This window comes from Cetorhinus maximus, chromosome 15 (assembly GCF_964194155.1).
Source record: "Cetorhinus maximus chromosome 15, sCetMax3.hap1.1, whole genome shotgun sequence".
NCBI classification, from domain to species: domain Eukaryota; kingdom Metazoa; phylum Chordata; class Chondrichthyes; order Lamniformes; family Cetorhinidae; genus Cetorhinus; species Cetorhinus maximus.
This window is the reverse complement of record NC_135893.1, coordinates 84884311-84904167: the sequence shown is the minus strand read 5'-3', so window position 1 is coordinate 84904167 and position 19857 is coordinate 84884311. Positions and strand designations below refer to the sequence as shown.

General features: G+C 43.1%; 1 protein-coding gene across 2 annotated transcripts in view; it reads right to left on the bottom strand.

The window, feature by feature from the left end:
* Positions 1-13894, bottom strand: part of vwa3a (von Willebrand factor A domain containing 3A) — a 49170-nt gene extending 35276 nt beyond the window's left edge. For both annotated transcript variants that reach the window (XM_078559297.1, XM_078559298.1), the window contains exons 1-9: positions 13675-13894; positions 12587-12707; positions 11455-11579; positions 11292-11369; positions 8270-8324; positions 7580-7681; positions 4212-4318; positions 3682-3807; positions 59-167 (exon numbers count right to left, since the gene is read on the bottom strand). In XM_078559297.1, coding sequence (XP_078415423.1) covers positions 59-167; positions 3682-3807; positions 4212-4318; positions 7580-7681; positions 8270-8324; positions 11292-11369; positions 11455-11579; positions 12587-12707; positions 13675-13748 — 897 coding nt within the window. In that variant the 5' untranslated portion in view covers positions 13749-13894. The remainder of the gene's footprint in view (positions 1-58; positions 168-3681; positions 3808-4211; positions 4319-7579; positions 7682-8269; positions 8325-11291; positions 11370-11454; positions 11580-12586; positions 12708-13674) is intronic.
* Between the last annotated feature and the right edge of the window lie 5963 nt (positions 13895-19857).

Sequence of the window (19857 nt, the reverse complement as noted above, 5' to 3'; positions counted from 1 at the left end):
TGGAGCCTTCATGGTTAAGGTTCTCAAGTCACATAGTACCTTATGATTGGCTACTTACATGTGTCATATAATGGCTACAGTCATAAGCGACAGCCTGGATGGGCAGATATCTTCCCAGCATGCACTGCTGCATATAGTCAGCCAAAATTTCTGCAGTCTGATCAGGACTGAAAGGAAAAAGAAAGAACTTGCATTTATATTACACCTTTCACGATCACCAAACACCTCAAAGTGCTTTACAGCCAATGAACGACATTTGAAGTGTAGCCACTGCTATAAGGTAGGAAACATGGCAGCTGATTTACACACAACAAGCTCCCACAAAGAGCAATTTGATAATAACCTGCTTTAGTGATGTTGGTTGAGAGATAAATATTGGTCAGGGCACAAGGAAGAACTTCCCAGCTCTTCTTTAAAATAGTGATTGAGTTTTTCGAGGAGGTGACCAGTTGTGTAGATGAAGGTAGTGCAGTTGATGTAGTCTACATGGACTTCAGTAAGGCTTTTGACAAGGTCCCGCATGGGAGAATGGTCAAGAAGATAAGGACCCATGGGATCCAGGGCAAATTGGATCCAAAATTGGCTTAATGGCAGGAGGCAGAGGGTGATGGTCGATGGTTGATTTTGCGATTGGAAGCCTGTGACAAGTGGTGTACCACAGGGATCGGTGCTGGGACCCCTGCTGTTTGTAGTGTACATTAATGATTTAGACATGAATATAGGAGGTGTGCTCAGTAAGTTCGCAGATGACACGAAAATTGGTGGTTTCGTAAATAGTGAGGAGGAAAGCCTTAGATTACAGGACGATATAGATGGGCTGGTAAGATGGGCAGAGCAGTGGCAAATGGAATTTAATCCTGAGAGGTATGAGGTGATGCATTTTGGGAGCACTAACATGGCAAGGGAATACACAATGAATGGTAGGACCCTAGGAAGTACAGAGGATCAGAGGGACCTTGGTGTACATGTCCAGAGATCCCTGAAGACAGCAGCAAAGGTAGATAAGGTGGTTAAGAAGGCATTTGGGATACTTGCCTTTATTAGCCGAGGCATAGAATATAAGAGCAGGGAGGTAATGTTGGAGCTGTATAAAATGCTAATTAGGCCACAGCTGGAATACTGTGTGCAGTTCTGGTCGTCACACTATAGGAAGGATGTGATTGCACTGGAGAGGGTACAGAGGAGATTCGCAGTATGTTGCCTGGGCTGGAGTGTTTCAGCTATGAAGAGAGACTGGATAGGCTCGGGTTGTTTTCCTTAGAGCAGAGAAGGCTGAGAGGGGACCTGATAGAGGTATACAGAATTATGAAGGGCATAGATAGGGCAGATAGGAAGAAACTTTTCCCCTTAGCGGAGGTGTCAATAACCAGGGGACATAAAGATTTAAGGTAAGGGGCAGGAGGTTTAGAGGAAAGATTTTTTCACCTGGAATCTGGAACACACTGCCTGAGGGATTGCTACAGGCAGGAACCTTCACAACATTTAAGAAGTATTTAGATGAGCACTTGAAATGCCATAGCATACAGGGCTACGGGCCAAGTGCTGGAAAATGTGATTAGAATAGATAGGTGATTGATGCCTGGCACAGACATGATGGGCTGAAGGGCCTGTTTCTGTGCTGTATAACTCTATGGTGCCCTGGAATATTTTACAGGCAACTCATGAGAGCAAACAGCCTCAGTTTAACACCTCATTCAACAGTACTGCACTGGATTTTGTGCTCAAGTCTCTGGAGTGGGACCTGAACCCACAACCTTCTGATTCAGAGGTGAGAGTGCTCCTCATTGAGCCATGGCCAAGAACCTCAGCAATCTGACCTGATTCAAATACAGGCAATGGCTCCTTCATAAACCAGCTGTAGGGCACTACCGAAACATCTCATTCGGCTGCTTCTTGTCAGTAAATAAAGCACGCAATGCTTTTGTAAAGAGTTTAATAAGACATGAATACTTTTTCCGTATAATGCACTGTACTCAAATGAGCAACTGCTTCTCTTGTGGCATTTTATTATGATAATACCAGATACCAGGGTGGTACATGTTGAAATGTGACTTATTCATGGTCATGTGACACCACAATAAGGCTTCATTACTTCCAGCTATTGAACATTATTTTGTACTACATATTGAAAATATAAGAATAAAAAAAAATAAGAGCTGAGGTAGGCCATACAACCCCTTGAGCCTGCTCTGCCACTCAATAAGATTACAGTTGATCTTCTCCCTCAATTCCATTTTCCTACCTGATCACCATATCCTTTAATGTCTTAGTGCCCAAAAATCTAATCTCTCTTGAATATACTCAATGAGTGAGCATCCACAGATGTCTGGGGTAGAGGATTCCAAAGGTGCACAAGTGAAGAAATTCCTCCTCATCTCAGTTTAAAATGACCATTCCCTTATCGTGAGGCTGTGACCTTGAGTTCTAGACTCTCCAGACAGGGGAAACAGCCTCTCAGCATCTGCGCTGTGTGAAGGAATTGATACTGTTTGGGTTCATGGGTTTTCCAGGCGGAGGACGAGGACTACAATTCCAGTTCCGATGCAAGCGCAGAGGGCAGCAAAGGGGGACAGGCCTGTGCATGTGCAAGGACAACCTACTCGGAGATGCCACAAATATCCGACGACGGGGCTGGGGTACTGTGCAAAAACAAGCTCACATGACAAGGTCAGATGGAGAGGAGGGTCAGCTCCTTGCAGCTGAAGTGCTGCCATTAGCTCTGTGCTGCTGATTGGGGAGGCAGGGGCTCACAGAAGTCCTGGGATCCATTGGTAGCTCTGTGCTGCTAACAGTTGGGTCTCAGGGAAGCCCAAAAGCAGTTACTGGCAGCAGCATAGCTGAGGCGCTGGGGCCGTGCCTGTGCTTAGACGCTGGAGTGTGGCCTGACCAACACAGCAGGACACAATCTCTGTGGTAGGTCAGCTCAGCTGGAAAAGAAAACCTAGAAGGCTGGACCTGGGAGCAGATTTGAGAGAGATCTAGAATAGTGTGCCTTTTGGGTGAGGATGGTACCCATGGAGCTCGGGTGGAGTAGAGCTGCTGTCGGCTGGGAATCACACCAGCTCTTTGAAGGAGAAGAGCTGAAATTCCTCGTGAGGAGGACAGGGCTTTAAAGAATTTTTGTGACTCACAGTGATGACTGACATCTGGGTGGGCTGCTGAGAAATTCGGGGGACCTGTCTTGTTTGTGTCTGCCATTTAATGTGCAGTTTGTAGCATGTTCAACCACAGTTTGCCTGTTAATTCATGTTTACCTCATGTTAAGTCTGGTTGAGAATATAAAATAGATAGTATTGACCGTTTGCTTTCTTGATTGTTATATAGTAAAATTTCTTTGATTTGTTTGAAACAGTGGAATCTTGTAGGTTTATTCTCCTAGTGGGCAACTGGGATTTCAAATTTCATCTACTTTAAGCAAAAGGTTACTGGTGCCTAATTGGATCGTAACAAAATTTGAGGCTCTGGTCTGGGATTGTAATGCCTGTCAAACCCTCCCAGAATCCTGTATGTTTCAATGCTATTAGCTCTCATTCTTCTAAACTCTAGATAATACAGGCCCATTCCATTCAATCTCTCTCTTTATAGGTCATGAGCTCTGTGTGCTACTTTCCCTTGTGCATGTAAAGTTAATGAATTAGGCACCAGTAACCGGGCATTTTTGCGTTTCTGATACTTTCTTACCATGTCCCCAGTATAATGAGCAGAGCGTTCAGCTTCCTCACTTTCACTATTCTCTTCATGGCCTTTAACAGGTTGCAGCTCCCACTGGGCTGGAGATCTTGAACCCATTGCCGGGCTTCATCCAGGCTGCAATAAACAACGGGACAACCATTGATACAAAAAAAAGGACAGCAGATGTGAGAATGACAATATGAACAAGGGAGTTCCATCCTCCGCTTCTCCTGCAACAACAACTTGTATTTATATAGCACCTTTAATGTAATGCTGTAAAGCATCCCAAGGTGCTTCACAAGAGCAATTATCAAACAAAACTTGACATTGAGCCACAAAGGCAGATATTAGGGAAGATGGTCATAAATTTTGTCAAAGAGGTAGGTTTTAAGGGGCGTCTTCAGAGGTGGCGAGGTTAAGGGAGGGAATTCCAGAGCTGAGGGCCCAGGCAGCTGAAGGCATGGCCGCCAATGGTGGAGTGTGTACAGGTATATGTAAACGTACAGCTCACAAGCAGGGCTGAAAAACAAATCACTTACGTACGAATGTTAACATTCCGTGGGGTCTCCCAGGGTGTGGAGAGGTCACTACCAAAGGATAGGAAATAAAGCTGCTTCCTGTAACAGAGCTGTTCATCCAGCAGACACTGTGAATCAAGACATGGAGTTCAACTTGACACAGTACCAGGGAGCCAAACATATAAATGTTTACAGAGATATTGCTCACACACCAGCTGTTCCAAATGCAACATGTTTTTCTATATAATACCCTTCAAGTGGGAGGCGATGCCATAGTGGTATTGTCACTGGGCTAGTGATCCAGAGACCCAGGGTAATGCTCAGGGTTCGAATCCCACCACGGCAGATAGCGGAATTTGAATTCAATAAAAGTCTGGAATTAAAGTCTAATAATGAGCATGAAACCATTGTTGATTGTTGTAAAAACCCATCTGGTTCACTAATGTCCTTCACTTAATGTCCTTACCTGACATGGCCTACATGTGACTTCAGACCCACAGAAATGTGATTGACTCTTACATACTCTCTGAAATGGCTGTAACAGTTGTCAAACCGCTACAAAGTCACAAAAAAGGAATGAAACCGGACAGACCACCCGGCGTCGACCTAGGCATCGGAAACGGCAACGGCAAATTTCAGCCTTGTCGAAGTCCTCCTTAATAACATTTGGGGGTTAGTGCTAAAATTGGGAGAGTTGTCTCACAGGCTAGTCAAGCAACAACCTGACATAGTCATCCTCACAAAATCATACCTTACAGATAATGTCCTAGACGCCGCCATCACCATCCCTGGGTATGTCTTGTCTCACCAGCAGGATAGCCCCAGCAGAGCACAGTGGTGTATAGTTGGGAGGGAGTTGCCCTGGGAATCCTCAACATTGACTTCCAACTCCGGAGTCTCATGGAATCAGGCCAAACATGGGTGAGGAAACCTCCCGCTGATTACCACGTACCACCCTCCCTCAGTGCTCCTCCATGTTGAACGCCACTTGGAGGAAGCACTGAGAGTGGCAAGAGCACAGAATGTACTCTGGGTGGGGGACTTCAATATCAATCATCAAGAATGACTAGGTAGCACCACTACTGACCGAGCTGGCTGAGTCCTAAATGACATAGCTGCTAGACTGGGTGAGCGGCAGGTGGTGAGGGAAAAACGTACTGGACCTCATCCTCACCAACCTGCCTGCTGCAGATGCATCTGTCCATGACAGTATCTGTGACCACAGCACAGTCGTCGTGGTGACGACGTCCCGCCTTCCCATTGAAGGTACCGTCATCGTGTTGTGTGGCACTACCACCATGCTAAATGGGATAGATTTCGAACAGATTTAGCAACTCAAGACTGGGCAACCATGAGGTGCTGTGGGCCATCAGCAGCAGCAGAATTGTACTCGACCACAATCTGTAACCTCATCACCCGGCATATCCCCCAATCCCCCACTCTACCATTACCATTAAGCCAGGGGATTAACCCTGGTTCAATGGCGAGTGCAGGAGGGCATACCAGGAGCAGCACCTAAAAATGAGATGTCAACCTGTTGAAGCTATAACACAGGACTACTTGCGTGCCAAACACCATAAGTAGCAAGTGATAGACATGGTTAAGCAATCCCAAAACCAACGGATCAGATCTAAGCTCTGCAGTCCTGCCACATCCAGTCGTGAATGGTGGTGGACAATTAAACAACTCACTGGAGGAGGAGGCTCCACAAATATCCCTATCCTCAATGATGGAGGAGCTGAGCACATCAGTGCAAAAGATAAGGCAACAAAAGCATTTGCTACAATCTTCAGCTAGAAGTGCCGTCTCGGCCTCCTCCAGAGGTCCCCAGCATCACAGGTGTCAGTCTTCAGCCAATTCAATTCACTCCACGCAACATCAAGAAACGGCTGAAGGTACTGGATACTGCAAAGACAATGGGCACTGACAATATTCCGGCAATAGTGCTGAAGACTTGCACTCCAGAACTTGCCATGCCCCTAGCCAAGTTGTTCCAGTACAGCTACAACACTGACATCCACCCGGCTATTTGGAAAATTGCCCAGTTATGTCCTGTACACAAAGGGCAGGGCAAATCCAACCCGGCCAATTACCGCCCCATCAGTCTACTCTCCATCATCAGTAAAGTAATGGAAGGGGACATCAACAGTGCCATCAAGCGGCACTTGCTTAGCAATAACCTGCTCATTAACACCCAGTTTGGTTTCCACCAGGGCCACTCAGTTCCTGACCTCACTAGTTCAAACATGGACAAAAGAGCTGAACTCCCGATGTGAGGTGAGAGTGACTGCCCTTGACAGAGTCTGGCAACAAGGAGCCCTAGCAAGACTGGAGTCAATGGGAATCAAGGGGGAAACTCTCCACTGGTTGGAGTCATACCTAGCACAAAGGAAGATGGTTGTGGTTGTTGGAGGTCAGTTATCTCAGCTTCAGGATATCGCTGCAGGAGTTCCTCAGGGTGGTGTCCTCGGTCCAACCATCTTCAGCTGCTTCATCAATGACCTTCCCTTCTTAAGGTCAGAAGTGGGGATGTTCGCTGATGATTGCACAATGTTCAGCATTCGCGACTCCTCAGATACTGAAGCAGTCCATGTCCAAATGCAGCAAGACCTGGGCAATATCCAGGCTTGGGCTGACAAGTGGCAAGTAACATTCGTGCCACACAAGTGTCAGGCAATGATCATCTCCAACAAGAGAGAATCCAACCATTCCCCCTTGATGTTCAATGGCATTACCATCACTGAATTCCCCCACTATCAACATCCTTGGGGTTACCATTGACCAGAAACTGAACTGAACTGGACTAGCCATATAAATACTGTGGCTACAAGAGCAGGTCAGAGGCTAGGAATCCTGCGACGAGTAACTCACCTTCTGACTCTCCAAAGCCTGTCCACCATCTACAAGGTACAAGTCAGGAGTGGGATGGAATACTCCCCACTTGCCTGGATGAGTGCAGCTCCCACAACACTCAAGAAGCTTGACACTGTCCAGGGCAAAGCAGCCCGCTTGATTGGTACCACATCCACAAACATTCACTCCCTCCACCACAGTAGCAGCAGTGTGTACCATCTACAAGATGCACTGCAGGAATTCACCAAGGCTCCTTCAACAGCACCTTCCAAACCCACGGCCACTACCAACTAGAAGGACAAGTCACTCACCATCCTGACTTGGAAATATATCGCCGTTCCTTCACTGTCGCTGGGTCAAAATCCTGGAACTCCCTTCCTAACAGCACTGTGGGTGTACCTAGACCACATGGACTGCAGCAGTTCAAGGCGGCAGCTCACCACCACCTTCTCAAGGGCAACTAGGGATGGGCAATAAATGCTGGCCCAGCCAGCGAAGTCCACAATCCATGAATGAATTTTAAAAATCACACTGACCAGGAGAGCTGTCTGAAAGTCCTGCAGTCGTCCAAGTCCGCAGTTTGCAGCAGAGGAATCAATAAGCAGACCGACCCGAGAACCTTTCACCAGCCCGAACATCTATCGGGAGACATGTGGTTAGAGTAGTCTTTAATGAATAATAATCAAGATCACTGATTTTTCATGTTGGGGGAAAACCGAGCAAAATCCCAGTAATAAAATTCCCAAAAACAACAACATAAAATCCTATGTATTTAGTACAGACAATAACTTAATTTAATCATGCTAATTACAAAACAGCTATAATTGCAAAAACACTGGTTAAAAATGCCAGAATTTCATAATAACTATGGTATCTGATTATTTTGTCATTATTAATCTGGAGTTCTGTCTATAATTTATATTTGAGATGAACTTTTAAGGCTTGCTTTGGGAGTATTCATTCCTGTATACAGGCTCCTGAAACAGGAGCTCAGGTCTAGAATCAGCCTTATAAAATTCCAGTCGTAATTCTAAACCAGGTTCTTCAAGCTGGGATGGTAATGTTCCTGCTTTAATCAATGCACTGAGCGCACATTACTATGGGAAGAAAACATAATTGGGCACTAGGGATAATTGTTTAGGGAGCCAACACAGGCATGAGGAATCGAATGGTCCCTTTCTACGCTCTCTGACTCTATTGTATGATCACAAAGTAGGAGGGCTAACCTTTCTGCTTCCTTCCATCAGCCATTCCATCCTTTGGTGATAAAGGTTAGTCATTCTGAAATATTTAATAAAAGGAGTCAGAACAAGGACTTTGTCAGGAAAGTGATGTTTAATGATTTGTTTAGCTTAGTTATAATCACACAATCAAAGTATATTAATCGATTAAACTTTAATACCTTAGTATCATGTGACTGTTATTTTAAACTCAGACATTGTTAATAGCAGGGTGTCACTAAAGCAGTGCAAGGCTAGCAATCGGTCAAATGAGCAATATCTGGTTGCCACACTGATTATTGCTACTTTTGACTGTATTAACTGAATGTATCAGGATATTTCACTACCTCACTTTTTAAACATTGATTATTGTTCTACACATATTTTGTACACACTCTTTATGGTTTTTTAAGTGTTACCTACTGTGTAATCCCCTTTATTAGTTCGATATTTCTTTGCTTGAAGTTAAAAGTAACTTTGCGATTTGTTTTAAAAGTAAAGTAACTCATTCCAAGCACCAACAGCCACATCACCCAGCAGGTGGCCTCTAAAAGCAGACAGTCATTGATAAGTGACTGATTTAACCAGCAGACACAGTAAAATAATTGTCTAACTTAATTAGGAACTCACGCTAATTAAGAAAAATCTAAGGCAATGAGCTCAAAGTATTCAATAAGCGACCATGCGCTGTACATGCGTCACCTAACCAATCAAAATCTAATCATGCACTACCCAGACCAAAGCTCAGAGATACCACTGGTCAGGCTGTGGTTTGGAAAGGATTAATAAGCAGTAGCTTTTGGTGACCAAGGTCTGCACCTCAAGTTTGAAGTTGAAGTTTACAGAACCTGTGCTCCAGCAGAAGACCACAGGAGTGAAGGAGAGGAGGTCAAGTGTTGACCAAGTCAAACCGGGAAGCACGAGCCGTAGTATACCCATAAAGTCACTGCCCTGCTTTAAAAAGTTACTAAAGCACTTTATAACTTAAGTAAAGTTTTCTGAGTTACTTCACCAGGCTCCCTCCTGTTGCCTGAAGGTTAAAGTCTTGTATGAACAAGTAAAGTAATCTGTGAGTACAGACTTGCAGAATTAGAGTTTAAACTGTTCCAAAAAAAAGTACAACTTGAACAGTCTACTGCATCCAACCACGAAGAACAATAATCTAAATTTATATAGAGCTTTTAATGTAATGAAACATTCCAAAGTGCTTCATGGGAACAATATAAAACAAAACGCAAAACCAAGCTATGTAAGAAGATATTAGGTCAGGTGACCAAAAGCTTGGTCAAAGAGGTAGGCTTTAAGGAATGATTAAAAGGAGGAAAGTGAAGGAGAGAGGTGTAGGGAGGGAATTCCAGGACTTGGGGCCTAGGAAACCGAATGTGCAGCCATCTCTGGTGGAGAAACTAAAATTGAGAATACTCAAGCAGCCAAAATTATAGGAGCACAGATATCTTGGAGGATTGTGGGGCTGGAAGAGATTACAGAGATAGGGAAGGGTGAGGTCACGGAGGACGTTGAAAACAAGAATGAGAATTTTAAAATCAAGATGTTACTTGACAAGGAGCCAATACAGGTTAGTGAGAATTGGTGTGATAGGGGAATGGGACTTAGTGCAAGTTAAGAAATGGGCAGCAGAGTTTTGGATGAACTCAAGTTTACAGAGGGCACAATGTCGGTGACCAAATAGGATTGCGTTGGAATAGTCAAGTCTGGAGGTAACAAGGGCAAGAACAAGAATTGGAAGGCAGCATGGAATGTATAAAAGACCATTCGGTCCATCCAGCTCACTCCTTCCAAAGACTGCATAAAACTAAGCTCACTACAACTGAGATCACAAGCTCCATTTTACCCAACTGAAGTGCTTGATTCTCCGAGATAATCAGGCACAATTGCAGAATCTGTACTCCGCTTTACTTCCCCGCTGCTCAACCCAATCATTATCCTCCAGGTACATGTTCCTCTTTGAAAATATTGAAACAGATGACCAATGAGTGAAATCCAGATACAACTGTCCATATCTGGATAATTGGCAATCCATATGTAGCGAATTGCATTTCTGATCAGTGAACAGACACCATTGTGAGGCCTGTAATCTCAAACTTCATTCACACAGCATTTGCATGTGAACTTCAACACTCCAATGTGTTTGCTGGTAAAATGGTGAAACAAAAAGCAGAGAGTGAGTGTTTTTGGTTGTTGTGGCTGGTTTACTTGGTCACTACTGGTGATAGATGCTTGTTGAATAAACATCAACATGTGAGGGACATTTACCTTTATTGTGTGTGAGGTTTTCTACCTAAATTAGTGCCTGTGGCTAAAATGATGTTGTCACAGCAACACCTGGAGTTAGTCAGTGATTTCTATTGGGATGACACTGAGCTAATTCCACAAGTGAAAAAGCTTCACACAGAGAATGAATTCCAGATATAACCATTCTTAAGGGGTACACTGGGAGAAGCTGTCTTTAAATGATTCATATAAACAGGCTGTGTCTGACATGTTACTGTGGAAAGAGACGCCTCTATTCCAACAATAGTGACTACACTTCAACAAGTTCTTTGTTGGCTATAAAACACTTTGGGACATCCTGAGGTCATATAAGAATCTGTATAAATGCAAACCTTTCTTTAACTTTGCAATGCTTCTCTCTCATTCTGTCCTATCCTCTACATTTCAACAGTAACATTTAAAAAATACTTCATTTGCTGTAAAGTATTTTGAGGTGTCTTGTAGTTGTGAAAGGCACTATAGAAATGCAAATCTTTTAAAAAATGTCTTTCTTCTTCCCCAGTCTCTCTATCTGGTCTCTTCATTTTCTCTCCTCTCTGCATTCATTGTCATCTCTCCCTCTTTCCCCCCACCTCTCCCTCTTTGTGATATCTGTCTCACCCCCATCTGTTAACTAGGAATATTCACTTCTCTCAGTCTCACCAAAATCTCAAACACCATTCCCACTGCTTCTGTGTAATCTTTATTGTGTTTACAGAGCAAATATATTATAGAGGAAAAAGAAAAAAATACTTACTCATGAAGTCTGGATTCAAACTTATCAATTATGTCCAACCTGAGCTCTAAGTGCTTAACATCTGTCTCATCCTTGTTCCTAAAGGGAAAGGGGAGGAAACACAATTAAATTGAGCTTTAGTTATATAATTCCTGCTAATTTCTGATGCTTCTGTTCGACTCACGTGACAATCCTGCTGTGTGTTAGAAGGTGGTGAAGTGTCAACCTTTGATGTTCCAGGCTGTGATTGGTCAGCCACTCCTCTGAGGTCTGGTTGTCATTGGCCAGTGCCCGTTTCCCTTCAGTTCTCTGTAGTGGACATGATGCAAAGCGATCATCTCAGGATGAGAAACCATAGCCTCAGGGGCTGCCTACAGTACCGGACTTTCAAAATGGGGAATTGGATAAATACTTGGAAAGGAAAAAATTCAAGGGTTACAGGGAAAGGGCAGGGGGAATGGGGCTCAAACCCATGACTGCTACCACCAGCAAAAGCCTGGGAACATCACCACCTGCAAGTTCCCCTCCAAGCCACACACCATCCTGACTTGGAACTATATCACCCGTTCCTTCATCGTTGTTGGATCAAGATCCTATAACTCCCTTACTAACAACTCTGTGGATGTACCTACGCCAGATGGTCTGCAGCGGTTCAAGAAGGCGGCTCACCACCATCTTCTCAAGGGTGATTAGGGATGGGCAACAAATGCTGGCCTTGCTAGTGACATCCACATCCCATGAAAAAATTTTAAAAATGTAACTGGATAGCTCTTTCAAAGAACTGGCACAGATACAATGGGCTGAATGGCCTCCTTCTGTGCAGTACGATTCTAGGAAATGAACAAGAATCAAAAGTCATTACCAAATTTTACTATCACAGCCCTGCAGTATGTCACAAACTAGGAGTCACTAAATATTTAACAGATACAAAACATTCAATGGTCCAAACTCCTACCCCTGAGTTGTGCAAAGATTTCTGTTCAAACTTAATAATGTTAACAAATGATACAAATTTAACTCTGCTTTCATCACAAATCACCAAGTTATGATTTTTAGGTGAAAAAACCCTGGGATACCTCAAAGAAATAAAAAAAAACAGTCAGTAAAGTCAGACTGAGCTTCCCATGTGGAGCCTCAACTGCTGAGCACATAGATTGGGAACTCATGTGGTATATGGTTTCCCAAAACATCCTTACCACCAACCCTGCCCCAACCCTGAGTAAGATTCTGTGCTGGGAGCCAAATTAATCAAATTTACTCCAAAATGTAACATGTTTCTGTGTCTAGCCGTCAATCTGATCAGGTCTGTAACATACCAACAGCCCACTGGTTTGATTGACATGTGTCACCAGTAATCCATCATCTGGTTCAAGGTCAGTGATAGCAACATCTTGCCAGGGTCCTCTCCATCTCCATGGGGCTTTCTTAGATTGTGGCCTTGAAATACAGCAATGGAATTGTTAACAATCAGCAACTTCCACCATATTACCTCACCGAGATAACTGAAAATCTTCCCTTTATGTCTGCAGTCAAAATCAAACGTAAGCCTATTAATGGCCTTCCACCTGTTCCTAGTCGAGGGGCTGAATCCCCTTACTCCTCTTCCTCGTCGAGGGGCTGAATGGCCTTACTTCATTTCCTAGTTGAGGGGCTGAATGGCCTTATTCCTCTTTCTAGTCGAGGGGCTGAATGGCCTGCTCCTGTTTCTTGTGATGGGCTGTGCCTCTGCACAGGGACAGTGTAAAACCAGTTACAGGGATGGAGTTAAGATCCTCTGTGCAAGTTCCTAGTCTTGCATTGACATTTTTCAATGTGAGGGAAGCAAAGACAACAGTGTTAAATGAAGTTGGAGATATGAAAATATTCGTCCATTTTTGCCAATCCCAACGGCTGACTCAGTGTGTTACAGAGTCATATGGAGCATCAGGAGCCTAGAGCTGCCTTGAGGCAACAGGGGAGTGTTTGGGACAGTTTTCTTGGACTCAACATCCATGGGCAGGAGAAAGTAAAAATAATTTGCCAGACCTCATGCGGCTGATCGTGAAAAGCTTTGGTTATGTGGGCGTCACGAAGGAGCCAGAAAGTTCCCTATTGTTAAAAGCCCTTTTCATATTCACCGTCTACACTCACACGTGAAGAATGGTCACTTGATCAAAGATGAGGGAGAACTGCCAACATAGAGTGCAATTCGACCCTGGGGGCAAATGGACCCATGATGGAAGCCACCATGCAGTCAGTGGACGACAAGGAAAGGCCGGGGAAGAAATATGTTACAGAGTTGGACAGGAAGCTCCTACTTTTCTCCAATGACTTAAGGTTCATTACAGCTTTGTAGATAAGCAACATTAATCATCCTTACTGTGTTCAGTGACTTCAAAAAAAATCACATAGTAAAGACACTTACAATTCACTTTGAAGAAACTGCTCATTTGCCAGGATATCAGCCATGTTACCGATTTGTTCGTTCATTTTGACCATCAATAAACAGTTCCTCCTGCTCCCAGTTTGTGTCTGAGAAACTGGTCCCAGGTCAGCAACTGCTGATCCACATGTAAAGAAAGTATTTTAGCAACTGATCGGGATTACTACTCACGAAGTCAAAGCAAACTATTAAAGAATATGCACAGCATGAGACATTTCTCTCTTTTCTGTAAGCCCATTGCCCCCTACCGCAGATCCTGTTATATTTCTCAGGCTGGTGGCAATCACCCCGATACCAGGCGGCTGGGTGATTGACAGGTCCCGGGACTCACCGGCTTGGGCTCCCCACAGTCTCCAGGATGTTGTTTGTCCGTTGCCAATGGAGATGGAAGAGTCCATTCCGAACAAGATTGATACACTCTCATCTGTAACCTTGAAAGGGAATTATTAGAATTGTTGAAAACATGTGCATTGCAATTTAGTTTTTGCAGAAAAGAAATTTAACCCATATGATAAGTACGTGATTTATACTCATTTTCTTTAATCAAACTGGGTAGTAGAGTCCAAACTTTGCATGAAGTGGTCAAGAGCTGTAGCCTGGCAACGCGGGGAGGTGCTAACAATAAGCAAACCGGACCCAGAGCATCGACAATAATCGCAACATCTGAAATTCTTGGTGTCCTTTAAAATTCGCAAATGTTTCAAATCATTCACCCATTGTTTGTGAAGTGACTTTATCAAAATACCGCACACAGGAAGTGTAGGCAGCTCTGTTACTAAATACAAGCTCCCAGACCCGAGACTCACAAAACTGAAAGCAGCGAAAAACGTTCGGGCAGCAGATTACACTGACACTGGAATAAAACCAGAGCGGGCAGGTTCACTCAGTTAAACATTCAGTGAACCGCAGGGGGTGACCTTTCAACAACAGAATTTATTCCTTCCAAATGCTGTCCCGCCACTTGCGTCCACATTCCATGTAATATTCACTCGGTACACACACTACCTGTGCAGTATTGCAATGCCGAGTGGAATGTACTTGTTTGTCAATGTAATATGCATAAGTTATCGGAGTTTGTAATTAACTTTGCATATTAAACTTCAAAACTCCTTTGCGGATTTCAAAATGCTTTTAATTGAGAAATGATGAAATCTCCTGTGCATAAACATTAAAAGCCAATCACCAAGAATTTCTGGAATATTGTACCGATTTAGGTGAAAATTCACACCTTTGAAAATCAAACGAGATTGGGAAATGAGTTGAACTGTCAGCCCGTTTAACAATCCTCAGGTAAAACAGAAGAGGGAGCAGCGAGCTACTCTCCAAAGTCCACAAGAGTTAGCTAGTTTCATCACAGCAACACTTTGTATTTGTATAGCACCTCTAACGTAAAATATCCCAAGGCGCTTCACAGGAGCAATATAAAGCAAAATATGATACCGAGCTACATACAGAGATATTTGTTCAGATGACCAAAAGCTTGGTCAAAGAGGTTGGTTTTAAGGAACATTTTAGAGGAAGGTGAGGTAGAGAGGTTTGGGGAGGGAATTCCAGAGCTTAGGGCCCAGGCAGCTGAAGGCACTGTAGCCAATGGTGAGTGATTAAAATCAGGATGCTGGAGATCGGAATTAGAAGACCACAGGGCGGGGGGAACAAGAGGCCATGGAGGGATTTGAAAACAGGAATGCAAATTTTAAAAACAAGAAATTGCTTGCTTGACTGCCAGCCAATGTAGGTCAGCAAGCAGAGCAGTGATGCGTGAATGGGCCTTGCGAGTTAAGACAGGCAGCAGAGTTAATCCTTTATTACCTTTATAATTGATCCATAAAGATGAGACTGTGTTGCCCCAATCACTGTCAGTAACATACCTATTTGCGCAAACCCCATTGTTTCAGGAATAACAAATAGAATTGAAACAACGTACAAATTCAATAGACTCAAAAGGAAGCTGATAAAACTAAAATTACGTTTATTCAGAATGCCTGTGGACACGTTTGGAGTGGCTCAATTATCTGTAGGGGCTTATTCCTCAATTTTTTTTTATTAATTCAAAGGACGTGGGCTTCGCTGGCTAGGCTAGCATTTATTGCCCATCCCCAGTTGCCCTTGAGAAGGTGATGGTGAGCTGCCTTCTTGAGCAGCTGCAGTCCATGTGGCGTAGGTACATCCACAGTGCTGTTAGGAAGGGAGTTCCAGGATTTTGATAGTGGCGCTTCAGCCCAACGCTCCTGATCTTTGGAGCCGATGTGGAGGCATGCAGGTTAAGTCTGTCCCATTGTAAGATGCTGCTTAAAACCTACCTTGTAGACCAAGTTTTTGGTCACCTGTTCTAATATCTTCTTTTGTGGCTCAGTGTTGAATTTTGTTTTATAATGCCTCGTTGAAGCACCTTGGGACATTTTACTAGGTTGATCATCTTCTCAGGGAGTGAGATTCACAGGTTCAGGTTAAGCCTGGCCTAGTTTCGGGGAGGGGGTGTGGGAGGGTGGTCACTCTGGCTAATTCCATGGTCCTGTCTGTGCCCACGCAACTCCGGAGTGGGAGCATGCTGGCACACTTGGGGCTTATTGCAACCAGTGGGCACTGCAAAACACAGTGTCCATTAGGTACACAAAATAACATTGGTTTAGTTTTATAGAGCTCTTTTCCTGATTTGCCTGTTGAGATGAAAGGCCTTGTTACCATAAAGGACACAAAATAATTAATCAGTAATTTGAACACTAGGAGTGAATTACAACCCACATTCACTGCTACACTTTTATATTCATTGGGTCTGTGACACCAGCTCCATTAACCTGTCAGGCTTTGCACTCATGATCATAACCATCCTGCTCAACTCACATCCCCCACACACAAACACCAAGACAATATTTTTCCAACTTTCTGTTCTTCTTTGACATAGTGCCTGGGTCTTTTACATCTATCCGAGAAGGCAGACAAGGTTACTCACTGTCCCTCCAGTGGAAACAGTTTATTTATATTTAGTCCATCAAAAAAAACCTTCATATAAGATTTTGTATTAAAATGTCCAAGTTTCTCTATGTAGTCAGCACATCATCAGATAATTTTTTTGGGGGGGTGGAGATTTGGAGGCAGGAGGAGGAGGGGAAGGATTTAAGGGTGGAAAAGGATAACAAAGCAAACGTTTTGGTGCATTTTTTGCTACTGGTTTTAAGAAGTACCAGCATTTGGACCAGTCAGGGGCAACATTGGGAATGTCAGTTTAGCTCAGTGGTAGCACTTACCTTCAAGTCAAAAGGGTATGGGTTCAAGCCCCATTCCAGAAGTTGAGCACAAAATCTTGGCTGAAACTCCAATGCAATATCGAGGGGGTACTGCAGTGCGTGTTCCTGTTTAGGTGGATGTTTTTTTAAAAAAAACTAAGGCATTAATTCTGACCAGAGTTCTCCTTTTGGGATGAATGTTGATCAGGACAATTAACATCACCAAAGACAGATTAACTGGTTACTCGTTGCATTGCTGAGTGCAGTGTTTGCTACTACAGCTTGGGCCCTCGGGTGGTGTGCACTTTTTTTGTCTGTGGTAGCCTTGCTGAACAATCTTAAGCACTGGTTTAAAACTGCAGTCACTGTTGCTGCAGGTGCTGAAGTCCATAGTTGCGAGGATTTTTGTGGAATCTTATAGGGGCGGGGGGGGGTGGTGGGTGGGGTCAGTTAAGTCAGTTGGCTAGAGTGTGATGCAGAATGACACCAATGGCACAGCTGTGTATTGGCTGTGGTAGTTCATGGAAGCCTGCCTCCTCACCTTGACCCATACTTGTGAAGTGGTTCCCCTCAAGCTATATATAACCATTGTCCCCCTGTAATAGAGAGTGATGCCTATGGTCCTTTGTGGACTATGGCTAACTAATTACTTTACCTTAGTGTCTGAAGTGCTTTAGCAGATGTCCAAGAGATGTAAGGTATTATATAAATGCAAGTCCTTTTTTAAAAAATCAATTCAGCATTGTGCCAGGGTTTCCAGGTGAAGCCAATAAAGAAATCCAACAAATTCAGCTACAATGAGTACATAATCTAAGCTGACACTCCAGTGCAATACTGAGGGAGTGCTGCACAGTCAGAGGTACTGTCTTTCAGATGTTAAATAATGGTCCCATCTGCCCTCTCAGGTGAATGTAAATGATCTATTGAAGAGTCATACGGACCCGAAACGTTAACTGCGTTCCTCTCCGCAGATGCTGTCAGACCTGCTGAGTTTTTCCAGGTATTTTTATTTTTGGAATGTTAATAATTCCCTGGCCACTTGCACTGCAGGAAAGTTCACTTGGTGTCCCAGCCAACAATTATCCCTCAATTAAAACCAAAGAAAAAATTTGACCTGTTCAATTATTTCATGGTTATTTGTGGGATCTCGCGGTACACAAATTAGATGCTGTTTTTCCTACAATAGCCATTACAGTTGAGAAGTGTTTCATCTTTGGGAGTTCCTGAGATCATGAAAGGTGCTTTAGAAAACAAGTCTTTTATATCTTAACAGGGAGGGAGAATACCTGCAGTTCAACAGAGGTCTCTTTGAGGGTGGCGGAGTTCCTGAGGTTTTATTAATTTGGCTAGGTGACCTACCTAGTGCATGTTTTTAGTGAACAGAAATTTGTGTCACATTTATTCCTCGTAGCATTTAAAATAAACACCAGTTCCTTTAGTAGACAATTGTTTTATTTTGATAAACTTGCTCAATAACAAAAATACAAGTGAAGGAAAATTATGTTCTCTTTGTACAGACGTATTAACAATGCCTCCTCTGAAATTATTATTGGTTTTAAAAACTGCCATAACCAATTATAAAACACATTGATAATATAACAGGATATTGTACAGGCTGTTTGCACAAATCCAAAAAATCCCTTATGTGAGTCTATACAATAAGAAAATGACTAGATCTCATTCTGAGTTTCTTGGATTAACCACCAAATCACTTGCACGCAGTGAGGCATTTGTGTTATCCTTCATTGTTGTGTCCTTCAGACAGGGTTTGATGTGGATTGGAAGTGAGGGGAGAAATGAATGTAAACAAATCATACAGAAAGCAAGATATAATACAACTCAATTATTAAGTGAAACATCAGCAAACAAAATGCTGTAATTTCAGTGTTTCCTGCCAGACTGAAACTGGCTCTAGTCACATTAGCTTAACGACATTTATGGAAAAGATTTTTTTCCCCATCTTTTTTAATGAGCTATCCCAGAAAACACATCAGTTCAGAATAAAGTAATAGACACAAGCGGTTGGAGCCAAAATTCAGCCCAAAAAAAAACCTAATTCTCTTCTTTTAATAATGTGCTGTACTGACAATTATATTAATAACCTTCCTTTGCTCAGAAAACACCTAATCACTGAGGCTTTTTTGCACAGAGGGAAAATGGAGACATTAAAGTGGCAATTTAAAAATAAATGTGGGCAATGATGATGCTTTCTGGCTCTGCTTTGCCTCTTTGTTGCAGGATTCACACAATGCAGTAGGATTTTAAAGACCCTCAAAAGGGACTAATCTGACACTAGAAAAAAGCTGGAGTGGTAATGTCCACTTACTGATTGCAATGGATCTGGATGACTTGATAATTTGGTCTTTTTGTCAATGGCTCTTTTAAGTGTTTCAAAATGATTGCTCAGTTTGGGGAAATGAAAACGAGTGAATCCACTCACAAAGCATCTATTTCTGCAAAAGGGTCTTTGAAAAAAATAAGACTTGGTGACTACGTAAACTGATAGTCAAATACTTTAAAGCCTGTTAGTGGGTTTAATGGTCTTCTTGAAATGAAAGAGGATACCTGGCTGGTCCAGGCAGCCTTCGTACTGGGTGATGTTGTGCGATACTGTGTAAAACTTAGAACACAGATTTGCATTAAAACCTGCAGGTGCAGATGAAAGTTTTTATAAAAATTTGATACTCAATGATCAAAGTGGCCAATACCTCCAACAATTTTGTCAAGCAATTTATTCAGAAGTCTGTTTTCATGATCTAGATATAATTTAGCACAAACTTACCATTAAGAGTTTAATTATTCAGTCAGTCAAATCACACCTGAAGTTCCAGTGTGAGCTGTTCTTGGGGGTTTTCTTTTGTCATTTACTGCTACTTCCTGTGTTACTGCAATAAAAACTGCAATCTGAAATGGGCTCAGGGAGTAAGAAATGTACACAGTT